The sequence below is a fragment of the Spermophilus citellus genome (assembly GCF_964194105.1).
Source record: "Spermophilus citellus genome assembly, chromosome: 1".
NCBI classification, from domain to species: Eukaryota; Metazoa; Chordata; class Mammalia; order Rodentia; family Sciuridae; genus Spermophilus; species Spermophilus citellus.
The window spans coordinates 256,320,877-256,336,052 of NC_138182.1; the positions used below are offsets into that span (position 1 = coordinate 256,320,877).

At 33.5% G+C, this 15,176-nt stretch overlaps 1 protein-coding gene across 2 annotated transcripts in view; it reads right to left on the reverse strand.

Annotated features, from left to right (window-relative positions):
* The window catches only part of CDH12 (cadherin 12), a gene marked incomplete at both ends in the record, with an annotated part of 300,498 nt that overhangs the window by 186,529 nt on the left and 98,793 nt on the right, over window positions 1–15,176 (reverse strand). For both annotated transcript variants that reach the window (XM_081301963.1, XM_081301962.1), the window contains one exon: window positions 14,797–15,091. In XM_081301963.1, the coding sequence (XP_081158089.1) occupies window positions 14,797–15,091 (295 nt within the window). The remainder of the gene's footprint in view (window positions 1–14,796; window positions 15,092–15,176) is intronic.

A 15,176-nucleotide genomic window follows, 5' to 3' on the forward strand; every position in this document is an offset into this window, starting at 1 on the left:
CAGAACTTTAAAAATGAAATATAATTACTCAAAATTTTTAAAAATGTATTATTATTTTCCACCAGTAGGCATAGAAGAATCAATATACAGAAATATAGGCCAGGAGAAATTTACAGTTCAGCATGGAAAGGTAAAAAGACAGAGGGGAAAATATAGATACCCAAAGGAATGAATGATTATGATAAGAAAGATATCAAAATTAATAGATTAAAACTTTTGGTACCTTTAAAAAGCCCCAGTCATCCAACAAAGCATGTCTGTTACATAATTGCTCTGATATCCATTTAATTATTTTTCCTCACAAGGCAGTTCAGATTGTATAATTTTTTTTGGCATCAGCTTTATTTTTATATTATTTAATCTTACCAAGTATTGTTTTATAAATAGATAATTGTTTCTTATTTTTACATATAAAATTTATGTTTATGTATTGAATTGCATCATCTGTGAGGATATTAAAATCATTCATATTTTATTTACTTTCTTGTGTTAATCCTGCTTTCTTAGTATTTATTTCATTTTTAATATAATGTTAACTTCAGTTTATTACATTTATTTAAATATTTGGTAATTCTCCAATTCCATGCCTTATTTGTTGGTGAGGGTTTTGATTAAGCATTATTGGTAGATGAAATTTGTTTCCTCTGCTTACATGAGAATCTTTCACTCAAGTAACTGAAATTTCTTATTATTAAAACATCTGGTATGCCTTATGGGTTTATGCTTTCTTTTCAGTGGTCAGTACACAAATCTTTTTAAAGTGGGGACATTTCTGCCCAACATGCTTGCCACAAAGGACAGACTCTTTTCAGTGAACTCTAATGCTTGGGAGTGCCTGACTGTGAGTTCATCATTTAGACAATTACATGTGGACTTTCATCTCAGAGCAAAGGCATTAAGGAAATATTGACTGAGTGTGGGATGAGAAATCATTTTTTTAAAGAATTTCTTTTTTTAATGTAGATGGGCAGAATATATTTATTTATTTTATTTTATTTTTATGTGGTGCTGAGGGTCCAACCAAGTATGGCACACATGCTAGGCAAGCGTTGTACCACTGAGCCACAACCCCAGCCCCGGGAAATCATTTTTAATAAACATCATGGTCTCTTCTTCAAGGATGTAGCTTTAATATTTCTAATTTGGAGATTATTTTTTAATTCAAATGGAAGTATCACTTTGTAGAAATTCATCATTTTTGCTGGTTTGGGATCATTAATCCCTCACATGGATTAGGATTTTCTATCATCTTATTTGCACATGATTTATGCATGTATGTATGCATGCATGTTTTGAGATTATGTAAGTATATGAGTGAATGAATGCCATTTTTTTTCTGCTTGGGAAATTTTAGATAGAATAAATTGCACCAAAATTAAAATTTCTATTTAATGAACTTTTCACAAATGTTGAAACCAGTTAACCAGCACCCCAATAAATGTAAAAACAATTGCTTCACCCTTTAATCTTTTAGAATGTATTAACTCTTATTTTATTGTATAGAATACATGGTCCTTCATAAATGGTCCATGTACATTTGATAAAAATATTTTCGTGTAACTTTTTTTAAAATTTTATTTATTTATTTCTTACATACATGACAATAGTGGAGTGCATTACATTCATAATTATCCATTCACAGCAGAATTTTTCGTAACTCTGTATATAAAGTATGTTCACACTACAAATTATGCCATGAGCTCTCTTTTTTTTGCATACAATTCTTAATACATCTTTATACCACAATTAATCATAACTCTGCTTGTATATAAGGTATGTTGACATCAAATTCACATCTTCATACATGTATTTCGTATAATGATGACCCTCTCCTTCCACCATCCTAGCTATTCCCCTTCTCCCTCCCTTCTCCTCCCCTGCATTCCCTATCTAAAGGTAATTTTCCTCCTATGCTCTCCCTCATGTAACATTTCAATAATTGAATATTAGATGAATTGGTTGATTGCATGTATTTTAATTTTTATTTGCGTATTACTTATTGTGAGCTGAGTGTTAAAATCTACAACTATGAGTAAAAATTTTCTATTTCTGTTTAGTTCTGTTTGTTTTTCTCCTTGCATTTGGCTGATATTTTGCATTTGTAAAAGCCCTGAGGATTGCAATGCATTTCTGAAGAGTTTACCCTTTTCACAATGTTAACTTATCTCAATTTCTTTCTTTATGTATTATTTCCACATTTTTATTAGTGCATTGTAGTTGTACATAATGGTGGAATTTGTTGTTACATATTTGTACATGCACATGATATAACAATATAATATGGCCAATGTCCCTCACCAGAATTTCCCCTTTTCCTCCCCTCCTCCCTCTGCCTTTTCCCTTTCCTCTACTCTATAGACTTCTCTTAGATTTTTCATGAGTCACTCTCCCTTCATCACTCCACCTTTATTTTCCTTTTATCTCTGTAGCTTCTACACATGAGAGAAAACATGATCATCTTTCTACATGACTCACTAAAACTGTATTGTGTATATATGCCAAATTTTCTTTATTGATTTGTTGTTGAACACCTATGCTGGTTCCATTAAATTGTATCATTTTATCTCTGGAAACCCAGCTTGTTTGGAATTGCAATCTGTCTGCATTGTCTTTCTATGCTTACTGCTTCCATGGTACTCCTTTTATTTTTAATATATTTCTGTCTACATGCTTAAAGTGCATTTACAATAGAGGGCTATAGTCTTGTCATATTTTATCCACTCTGAAAATTTTTACCTCTTAAGTATCTTTTGTGTTGAATTATGTGCTCCCCAAAAGCTATGTTGGAGTGCCAACCCCAGCAATTAACTTGAACCTTCTTTAAAGAAGGGGTCTCTATACAGTTCATCATGTTGCACTGTTTTATTGGTTGCTACAAACTTTAGGTAATGTATTGTAAATAAAACTGAATGTTGTCTTCTGATAAAGGTTCTTAAGACATTTCTTTGAAAGCAGAGAGATCTTTACTGCTGAGAGATCTTTATCTGGTGTGTCTCATTTCATTATTTTTAAGGAAAGTCTTTTTTTTTTTTTTTTTCATTTTCATTTTGTTCTTGGACACAGGGCATAGGCTTCACTGAACAAAATGGCCCTTGTTCTTACTGCCTGAGATAGTCAGTGAAATCTCTCCTCTGTGGCTGGCCAGTAACTTCCAACACATCCCCTTCCTGTATTAAACCTGAATTCGGTCTCCACAGAAGGTGCTTTCTGCAGGTTTGCAGGGCTGAGTCCATGCACAGTGCATGTTCAAATCCCATGCTAAACCCTTTTTTCTTACTTTGTATTGCATTCTATGTCTTTTCTCCCCTTCCTACACAATCCCAGTCACATCAGTAGCTCCAAGGTCTGATCTCTACTTCTCTACTCTTTCTTCTTCTTTTATTTTAAATTGATTTATTTATTCTAATTTGATATATATGAGAGCAGAATGCATTTCCATTCATAGTACACATATAGAGCACAATTTTTCCTGTCTCTGGCTGTACACAAAGTAGACTCACACTATTCATGTCTTCATACATGTACTTGGGGTAATGATGTCCATCTCATTCCACTGTCTTTCCTAAGCCCATGCTCCCTTGCTTCCCCTTCTTCCCCTTTGCAGTTATCTAAAGCTCTTCTGTTCTTCCTATGTTCCCCAAACCCCATCCCAGTGATTGATCAGCATCATCTTATCAGAGAAAACATTCAGTATTTTATTTGGGGGGGATTGGTTTACTTCACTCAGCGTAATATTCTCCAACTCCATCTATTTACCTGCAAAAATCTACTCTTTATTCTGAGAATACCTTTCTTGTGTCAATCACCCTTGTAAAATTAAAACCAAAAAGTGCCCCTAATCAGAATCTGGCTATGTGTGGTACTCCTTCCATGTTTTTTTTTTCCCTCAAGGATAACAAATTAATATGGCTCTCTCTCAGCCTTAGATATGGACACTATATATATGTGGTCCAGTTTTATAAATATTTATGATGAAAAATCAAATCTGGCACCAATGTTTCTATTGTATTACAAATAGAAGCCATATTGACATATTTTATGTCTTTAAGAAAATTCTTATTCTTTGTTCTGTTAGGACTCCTCCCCTACTTTCCAATTATTTGTGAAATTACTATATTCTATTTACTTCAATGGCAGTTTGATGAAGAAATATGTTTGTTCAGTCTGTTTTTTAGAAACTCAAATTGTATCACTTTAATTTTCACATAAACTAGACATATTTTTACAATAATTTGTTATGCTTTATAGACCCATCTCATTTGTTTTCTGAGTTACTATTCAAATATTTTGGATAAGTCATATTTAATAATGAGTATGCATTCTTAAAAGGTTTCTGAAATAACCTTCTTAGGTGATTTGTTGGGAACAATTACAAGGATAAACATAGAAAAGAAGTCATTGAAGACATCCATTACAAAACTAAAACCCAAAAGGAAAAGAATCTGCTGACATAAGACAGAAGGAAATGGCTAACATTTATTTAAACCCTTCTAGGGTTTAGTTGTTGTTGTTGTTGTTTTAATGGCATCTCTTTCAATTCTTATAACAATATTTTAGTGGCAAATAGTACTTATTCACTAAGCTTGACAAAAACAATACCAATTTCCAAATACTTACCCATCCTAAAACAAAGTTTATAAGCAGATCTTTTGTACTCCAGGGATCTTTCTCCCCTCAGAGCCTTCTGCTTTTCTAGAAATAGCACGGGTGTTTTTTAACAATATTCTGTAAGCCTTCTTATCCTTGCTATTGCCAGGTTTAATTATTCTCTATTATAATATTTCTACAAGTAACCCTTGTGAGAAACAAATATCTGGACCAATAAAATGATTTTTAGAAGTCTTTCTCCTTTTATTATTTACAAAACAATAATCTTACTGTAGGAAAAACTCTCAAAACTATTTTGCTTTAATTATGTTCCCAATTAAGCTAAGCCTGCTTCTGTTGTATTAGATTCTAACACATGCATACAGTATATCTTGTGATTCAAGGTAGGGATTATTGATGTTCCTGTAGTAAATAAGCAAACTATATTTTTAAAAACACAAAATAAAATTTTATATATTTATGTAACTATTGGTGCAAAGTTGAAATGTATTATACATTGAGTTCCTCATAATCACTCATTAATCCTCATAATCATTGTTATTTCTGATATTTAGAATTAATTGTCACCTTGTGTATAAACCAGATTTTTTTTTCTAAACACCTGGGGGTGAGAAATATAGGTGATAAAGTTTATATAACATTCTTAAATTCAGAATAGCCATTCTGACTGACAAGTGGCAGTGAAAATAGTGAGTGAAACTTCACATTAAATATAAAGTGAATATATCTGACAATAGAAATGAGTAGAGAGCTACTCTGAACTTGGGTCCTTTCCTAAGAGGTATTTAATATTACCAAGAAATAATTTTTGTAAATGACAAATTCTTTCAGAAATGGTAATCATATTACTGAAAATGTTTGAGGAACATGAAATATGTTTTCGAATCTTTTAGTGAATTTTCCACTAAACTGTTGTGACGGTGTTTTCAGTATGGATCACTTCACTGTATTTACTAAATACAGTTAAAAAGTAGGGAAAGGACATGAATCTGTCCTTTAGAAATTAAGGCTGCAACCAAACCAATTTCTTTCAATTTCATTTGATTCATGTAGTAGATAATCATATTTTGGTACTTGCTAGTCATCAAAGTATTTTATAAAATTATTCCATTGCAATGCTTTTCTCAGAGGCAAAATTAATATGGTTAACTGTTCAATTGAAATGTTTCTTTTCCTTTTAGTGCTTTTGCCAATGAAATGAATTGCACCATATTTTCATTTTTGTTAATCATTTGTAATATGCCAGCTTCTTGAGCTTTTTTTAAAATTTTAATTGTTTAGTTTTGGTTTCTGGGTCATAAATGGAAATAGTGATATTAATAAATTCATGATATTCTTACCTTCTGAGAATATTTCCTGTAATACTTACTTAGTAGTAAATATTAATGCTGGTGAGCTTTTAAAAATATACTTTCAGCAATTTTGCATTTTTCTTCAAATTGACTATATCTCAATGAACTGTGAATCCAGAGGAAGCAGATAGGGAAGTAAATAATGTTGCAACACAAACTAGAAGCTGCCTCTTTGAAACTCATTAGTATTGTTTTAGTTTTCATGTAAAAAAATAATAATAAAGTTACATGTTTGTAAGAATTTTTATTTTTGCCTGATACATTTTTTCAAAGTCCAAAAAAGAAAACCCACAAAAAACAACTTCATCATGAATCTTTAGCCCTTAATACGAGTGTTGAAATCATTATAATAAAGCCACACCAACACTTCCAGCAGATACTAGAGACTTCATGCTACCACAGGCTAATGTTGGACTTGCTTTTCCTCTTCCTATTTACACTTGTTTTTGCAATTTCCTTGTTCCTTTCTCTTAATTTGTTAATATTGTTTTTCTTCTGGAAAAAAAATATCTTGTAGATGCAACACTCTTTTTCTTCATGATTCTATTTTTAGATGTTGGTCTTAACCTCTTTTCAATTTACTCAATTTACTATCCAATAGGTCAAAATGCTTTTCTGTAAGTACCAGATAGGAAATGTTTCAGTCCCTGTGAGCCATATATTCTCTGGTGTTGGCCACAGTGTAGTTTGAGCACTGTCATAGACAATATGTAAATTGTTGAGTATAACAAATCCAAACTGTGAATTTAGTTCACAGACCACAGTTTGCTGCCACTGTGTGACAGCTTTGTGATGAAGACTTTCTGAGGACAAGGGTGGTTGTCTTTTTCACTTATTTTGTAACACTGCAGTATGCTTGTCATATAGATATCTGATTAACAAATGAATTCATTGAACTTATTCCTACAATAGAGAATTTAGGAAGAAGAAAATGATACACAATTTGGAAAGCAACTAGATGCTACAGAAATCAAAACTTAAGTAATTAATTATTTGGTTTGAGTATGAATTTCTGTGCCTGGGATGTTGGAACCGATTCATTTTGGAATTGTCTCATATAGCACACCTAATTTTCATGTGAATTTGGTTAAAATGAGCACATTTTTCAGTGTTAACTTCTGAGTAGAACTTTATATAGTAGTTTCCTCTTCACTTCAGAGTTTTAAGCTGAATTATTTCAAATTATTATGCTGAATAATTTCCAAACATAGACTACAAGTCCTTTATCATATTTGAATTACAGGTCTCAGAACTTTTGTAGTCTGCCATTTCACCTTTGAATCTTCTTCACTTTGTGGAGTATCTTTGCCTTGATCGATGGTAATGATAGGTCAGTGACTAGTACTTGAAGATGTTTTCTTTTTTTTTTTTTTAATAATGATGTTAGTGCATGTGTATCTTTCTACTTCAACACAGTACACAGATGAAAAAAAAAATATTTTTGAAAACAGAACTGACCTCTGTGGAATTCCGGTACAAGCAATTGAACCTCAGCAAGCTTCTATTACCAGCAGGGTTTTATACAGGTGCAACTGTTTTCCCATGATCACTTACCATAAAGCAATAGACAATTGGGCCAAGGTAGCCTCTTGCCTGCTTTTGTGTACAAAATATAAATAGAATGGAAGAAATAAGGGAAAAAAAAATCCCGAAGCTGGAAGGCAACTTTAAAGAAAAATGATGTTCATAGCTATCCTGCCAGTAGCTGGCAAAGCAGTTTTTATAAAACATATTTAATGTTTACAACCACTTGGAGGCTGGGGAAGGAGTAATACTTTGAAAATGTGTTTAATGTTTTGAACCACTCTGTGGCCGAGAAGCAACTCCTGCTAAAATATATTTAATGCTTAGAGTCATTTGGCACTTTAGGAAAAAAGAAACTTCTTGTTAATTTTTAACATTTATTGCTGATCAGTGGCTGCTAAAGCAACTATCAATTCGGCATGTTTTATGTTTAGGGACACATTGTGCTGCTACTAAAACAATTCATTCGCTTTTCTCAAGGCTGCACAAAATCTGTCAATAGCATTACCTTTGCAATTGCACCACCAATAAAAACATGGGAATCAGACGGAGGAATAAAATGCTCCCTGAATGCTCAGTCATAACATCCTATGGCCCTGAAAAGAGTTCTGCCATGCCAAGTGCTGGTGGACATTTCACGGCTGACACAGGCGAGATCATAAGGCCCTGCTCAATTCCATCAAATGTGTTAAAGCCATGCAGAAGACTGTGAAGCAAAAGAGTAATCTGATAATTGATGCTTCTTACAAATCAACACCTTGTCTCCACATATTAAAATAAAAGAGTCCTCTACACCAAAGCAAATGTAAATTGGAATAGAAGGTCCATTGTGTTATTAAATAAACTTGGTTTAGTTTGTAGAAAGGAAGATGGTAAATATTGAAGTTTTGTCAGAAGGAGAGACTGAGAAAAGAGAAGATGATAATTAGCAGGAACATCTGCAATTTAGGCTTTCCCTGGCTAGTCTCCTCAGAATGCTCACCACATCGGGAACAGGACATGTCCCCACTTATTGACTGCACTTTTCCAGGGATTGTGTTAAGTGGTATGTGCACATTTTTCCCCCCTTGGTACTTCCAATACCTTTGAGAAGAAGATATTTGAATTATTCACTTGCTGGTAAGAAAAGCAAAACACAAACAAGAAATATCACCTATCCCAATGAAATAAGAAAAGGTATTTGGACTCTTACCAAAGTGTGGTTTGAAATCTTAACAAATTCAAAACCCATATGTGATTTCAAATATACGATACAGCTAAGCATGTTGGCACACACCTGTAATCCTAGTAACTGGGGAGGTTGAAGAAGGAGGATTGCAAGTTTGAAGCCAATCTTAACAATTTAGTGAGGTCCTAAAACTTAGCAAGACCCTGACTCAAAGTTTTTTAAAAAAAGTAAAAAGGGTTTTACATAGATAAAATGTTTTTGCTGTATTTTATGAAAAAGCAAGTAGGAAATGGAAAACCAAGGACTTAGACAGTGGACCTCAGATTCATGGGCAATTATTCCCAGGCATTAAAGCTAGTCAAATGATTTTCCTCATTGACTACCCAGATTTCAGAATCGCTATTCATTATCCCAAATTTTCACAGAACAGTGTGCAGAAATTATATCATGCTTACCTTACCATCTTGTTCTAGGTGTGCCTGGGGTAAGCAACTTAATTCTGTAGTTTAACAGGTTTCAAATATAGATGAGCTGAATTCAAGGACCCTGTCCCATTCTGGACTTGATTTAGATGATGAGGTCCCGTTTGGGGTCTAAGAAAGGGCTTAATATATATTACAGGAGAGGAATGTCCAGAATCATGACAGCGCAGGAGGCAACAGAGTGTTAGGCAGAATGTAAAAGGATCAAAATTATCAGTTTCCTCAAGTTTATGCCTTTGTGTCATCCCATGATCTGAATGAGGGCTGGGCTTATTTCTAAGAATAGGGCAGAAGTCATGGGTCTCACTCTCAGGATCAGATTATAAACTATATCTTCAATCAAGGTTTCTCTTTCTCTATTTTTGTCTCTTTGCTGACTCTGTTTATCTCCCTGTCTCTTCCTCTCACTCTCCCTGCCCCACTCCCTCAGCTGCTCTTGGGGAAAACCAGCTGCTGTGCTGTGGTATATCCCTGTGAGGTCTGTGTAGCAAGGGACTGAGGACTAGTAATGATCACACGAGTTAGTACAGGAGCAAATTCCCACCTATCCAAGATTAAGCCAACCTCAGCCAATAGTTTGACTATACCTCTTAAGTTTTGGGTTAATGCATTAGGTAACAATAAATAATTGAAACACAACCTTCATCACTTACTATAAAGGAATCTCATTAGTCATGAGACAAATTAGAACCATCTTCTATCTGGTGGTAGAACACTAAGAATACTGCACTGGCTCTCTGATATCTCCCACAAAAATATATATCTTTATTTAAACATGAGGCAACTACACAAACTCAAAATGAGGGATATTCTAAAAAACCACTGGCCAGAAATCTCCAAAAACTGTCATGTTGGCCGGAAAAAGGCAAGGAAGTGCTTCAGACTGAAGGAACTAAAGACATAAAATGTAAATGTGATGTGTGATTTAGAACTTGAACTTTATAAATATAACACCTCATTGAGACAACTGATGAAAGCTGACTCAGGTCTAAGGATTAGAGTGTAAATTCCCATGTCTGAAGACTAATTTTGGTTATAGAGTGAGAATGCATTATGTGTAGAATCATCCACATGCTGCCTTGGAGTTCTTGACAAGGACAGTGCTTATGGGCACAGTCAGACACCCAGAAGTTTCCTGCTCCCCTGTCCTATGCAGCTGCTCTCAGTTGTTACGTCAGGCACTTAGACAAGGCAACGTATCTATTTTATAGTTTGTTGGGTTTCCCCGCCCCCACTGGAATCTCTCTGAAAATAAGTGGGGGCATTTATATATGTTTCTAAATTGTAACAATGATGTAATAAGTTAATGCTAAAAATAGTTAGAATCTTCACTTTTTCCTTCCTGGAGATATTCTTTTTCAGTACAATCATGCAATACATACCCTATAGTCAGAAACCTCTAAAATACCCTAAAAATTTTATTTTAGCATTTATCCCCAAATATTATGTGAAAAAAAATAGTTATAAGAAAATAAGAAAGGAATACTTTTTATTCTTTTTTTATTAAGCCAGTTGTTAGTTTTTTTCAATGTACCAACTTCTACTAAACTTTTTTTCTAAGAAGATGAATAAGAGATTCCTATTCTTCAGATCAGTTTTCAGTAGGAACCCTATCCTCAAATTATATTATCTAATATAAATATAATATATTTACTATAAGGCAATAATAGGCATTCCAAACTCCTAAGATTATCTGAAAATGAAAGCTAAAATCAAGTTTCCCCAAGATTTTATTTAGTAGCTTCTAACCATAAGAAAACAGTGTAATTATGATTAATTTCTTTCAAAAGAGCCTAGAAGATGTTCTTATTTTCTCAGATACAGAATTTACTGTTTTTATATTGAAAAAATAAAACATAAAAATAATGCACAAAGTTCTTTTTTCTTTCTTTTTAAAGATGAAATCAAATAAAGGATAAAAATTTTCAGTTACATTACCTAGTACCTTGGTATTGCTTAGGGAGAAGCACATTTTACTACATAAATTATGATTCATGATTCAGAATTGACAACTACTAAAACATGTCATAGAAACCTGGTTATTAATAATCTAATCAGCTGTCTCAAAATGAGTTAGCTGAGGCAGAGAAAGTTAACACAATTGTGAATATGGATTTAAACACTTGAATTCTTCCAGTGCTCCATGGAAAGTAACTTAAACTGCATAATCTACTGATGCATAATCATCAGACATTAAAGAGGGCACATTCCAGCAATTCATTGTAACTCTAGTGATCTTAAAGAATTAAGACCACATTCATAAAGTCTAAATTCGTCTCCAAGGAGTAGCTTTGAGTTGGAGAATATCTGGATCATTAAGTAATTTCCTTAGGTCAAAGTAAAAGCACTTTATCTCTGAATATAACTTCCATGGCATATTGGATATAGCGGGATTTGGTAACAGAGTGACCTTTCTCTTAAACAATTCATAGATTCACTAGAATTTTCTTCAACTTAAGAAATTAAATGCACTCCATAGTGTTATAAGTCTTAAATATTGATTTTCCTCTAAAATCTTAAACTGTTTCTGATCACCACCATTTTCTCTTTGTACACTTATATTCCATGTAATGTTAACTTCACTTAATTTCATTGCAGGTTATTTGAATACCATGATTTCAGGTTTCTAATCCATTACTGACACATTGACATTTATATGAGACACTTCATTCCACTGATACTTCATGTTCTCTTTTGTGTTACAAAATAAGCCATTTCACTGTATGCATTTTTCATTTGGTTGTTTCTTCCCTTTTAAGAAAATGAAATCGCCACATTCTCAATAGTTAGAAAGTTATTTCATAGGAAATGCCTCAAACACAGACACCTAGAGCAGACAGTGAGATGTGTTACAACCATAGATAGCTAACATTGTGAATTTAACAGGGAGAGTTCCATCCAGTCTCGACCAATAATTATTTAAATATTCCCAGAAAATAATAAGAGGAAGCATTGTCTAGATTGTTTGGTGCTGGGTGGTGGTAGGAAAATAGAGAAAAATATAAACTTTTCTTTGCTTATTAGAGCAGGGAACCATTTCCACTGGGTAATATGGGCATACTTGAGAATGGAATTCAAGAACTCTTGGTATATTCATAACTACAAGTTCTGGATACACAATAGTTGTTGGTAAACTTTAAATTAGTCATGGAAAAAGAGAAGCAACAGATGCCACAACTCAAAGTGGCTCTCCAGTGTTTTGGGGGGCTTATATATATGGGGGATTATGAAAAAAGGCAACAATGCATGGTACGTATTCTACTTTTAACATTTAATTCATAGGTGGTGCTTGTACCTCTGTATTCATTTGAAAAGAGCACCTTATGTAAATGTATTTCAAGAATACCCAGGCTAAGCTACAGTATGTAAATAGGTTGAGGTTCAAAAGAAATACTCCTGCTATAAAAAAAAATATGAATACACCTCAGGGACTCTCACCATCATATATATCCATAAAACTGGGATCTTAATTTTAATGTTATACTCCATGTGTGTATAATATGTCAAAATAAAATCTACTGTCATATATATCTAAAAAGAACAAATACAAAGAGAAAATAAAACAGAGAAAGTGGATACGGTGGTGAAGCTCAGCTGCTGCAAGACTGAGGCAGGAGGATCACAAATTCAAAGAAAGACAGGAAAACTTGGTGAGAACTTCTCTTACAATAAAGTGAAAAGGGCTGGGAGTGCAGCTCAGAGGTAGAGGGCTTGCTTGTGTAGGTGAGGAAGACCCTGGTTCCATCCCCACTACCATGGAGTGGGGAGGGATGTGTTGCAAACCAAGTTAAGATTTTACTGGAGTCTCTTGAGTAACCAATAGAAATTTCAGTAATGGCACAGGCCAGCACACTTCACAGAGCCTCATTTTCTACAGACCTTTCCAATTTCTCATGATCTCATAGTATATGGTGTCAAACCCCAAAATTGCAAAAGCTGCATTCACTTTGCTTTCTCACTTACCTACCTTGCTCCTTATCATTCACATTGATTTCTCTCTCAGGCACTAGCTACAAATTTTCTAAATCAGGGCTTCAGCTTTTTCAGCCCTACACTTTATCCTAATCAACAAAAGACATAATTGTTTATCTAATGAGACAAAATTTCTAATACTGTAACATGTTTGCATTAAGGATGTTGTTTTAGTAATAGAGTCACTTAGCATTCCAAACTCATGTCGATATTTCTAATTTATACAAAGTGGCTGGGTTAAACTACTTATCCACTGAATAGCTCTGCCTTCTTAAAAGCCTTTGTCTCAAAGTATATTACCCCTACTTTTCTCCCCTCTGTAAAATAAAGACACAATTAATAAAATAGTTCACTTCATTTGCCGAGATTATTTTCTAATACAGCATGCTTGTTCATTATTGCATTTCTAAATCTCCAGCAGTCATAACACTGCAGAAAATGGACAACTCAAAATGTACCTGAAAATGAATGAAATCTGCAGCTTTTCCTTTGATTTCTTAGGTAAAGGAGAGAATATGGTCTCTGAATGCCTGATAAGGTCATACATACAATTTCTAGTGCATTTGTTGTAAATCTGTGTGACAAGTTCTACTTGTTTCTGCCCTAAAGCAGTGTATGCAATCTTCACTGCATGTCCTGAGTGGTTGTAGGGGAGTGGTAGCCCTTTGAGACATTAGGAAATATTAGCAATGGCTCAATACAAGTTTCAAGTTTAACCTATGTGCAAATAACAGCTTTATCTTCCAAATGTGACAGGAAGTTCCAAAAGATAATTTGTTTAATCAGGAATATTAAATGGAAACTTTGTCTCTTTTCTTTTTTTTCCCCATCTTTTTGATTATAAAAATTTTAAACATTCAGAAACTGAAAAAAAAAATGTTTTGTGAATGTTTGTGATAGGAACTAGAATACAAGAAGAATTGGCAGTAGTGACTGAGAAGTAAGAATTTTAATTAAAAATTGCCATTAAGGTTAGAATTATCTACTTAGTTAATATATATATATATATATATATATATATATATATATATATATATATGAGTTTGTAAAGTCTTTGATCTGGAAATATGAATTTATATTAAATATGAAGTATTAAGAATTATGTCACCATAGTAAAATTCTAGATTTATTCTAATAATGAAATCACATTATCATTTGTGTAGTTGTTTTGTAGTGTAACTAATATGGAATACTTATATACACAAAATAAATGATCTTACCATTCTTGAATCTCCATCAATACTACAAATAATGTAAAACACAACTCTTCTGAACTCTTTAAGATCAGACTCAATACACACTTTGGTTAAGTTTTGCATACTTGAGACATAATTTCTCTCTGGTATTTGGTGATATAAGGTAGTTATATTCAGCAGTCAGCTGGTGTCTAGAATTGGTAAGTATAACCAATTTCAATACAAATAATTTTTATACTTCAAATATAAGGGAGTATTATGAGGTCAGGTACACCAAAATATGGAAAAACATGGAATAATGTTATATATTCTAATTGCTATCTTCATAAGGAGAAAAAAAAAAACTAAACAGAAAATGCTGAGAAAATAAGTAAAAATAAATTCATCTTCTAATGTTGAAGAGTAATTTGGGGGTTACAAATACTATCAACCTGAATATGTGAATGTTGTAGAGGTTCTTTAGCATCTGAAAAAGTATTCACGTGCCTACTTACCCACAGGAGACATTTCTGGAACACTACCAACATAAGGTCCATCCAAAAACTTTGGCTCATTGTCATTAATATCCTGCACTTTGATGATGAATTCTGATTCAGGCTCCAAAGGCTTCCTGGTCTCTATGTCTACAGCCTGTGCACGCAGGGTATAGAAAGGTTTTTCTTCTCTATCCAGGCTCCTTATTGCATGAATGTCGCCTGTGGTTTCATCAATGGTAAAAACGGTCCCGGCACCATCTCCTGAGAGGGTGTATTTAACAGTACCCTCTCCTTTGTCCAAGTCAGAATGAAGCTTTGGGGTGGGGGAAGACAAGGAAAGAGAGGAGAGAAGGGAGGGATACCATTAAAAATTTTGCCATTATTAAAGAGTCACAATT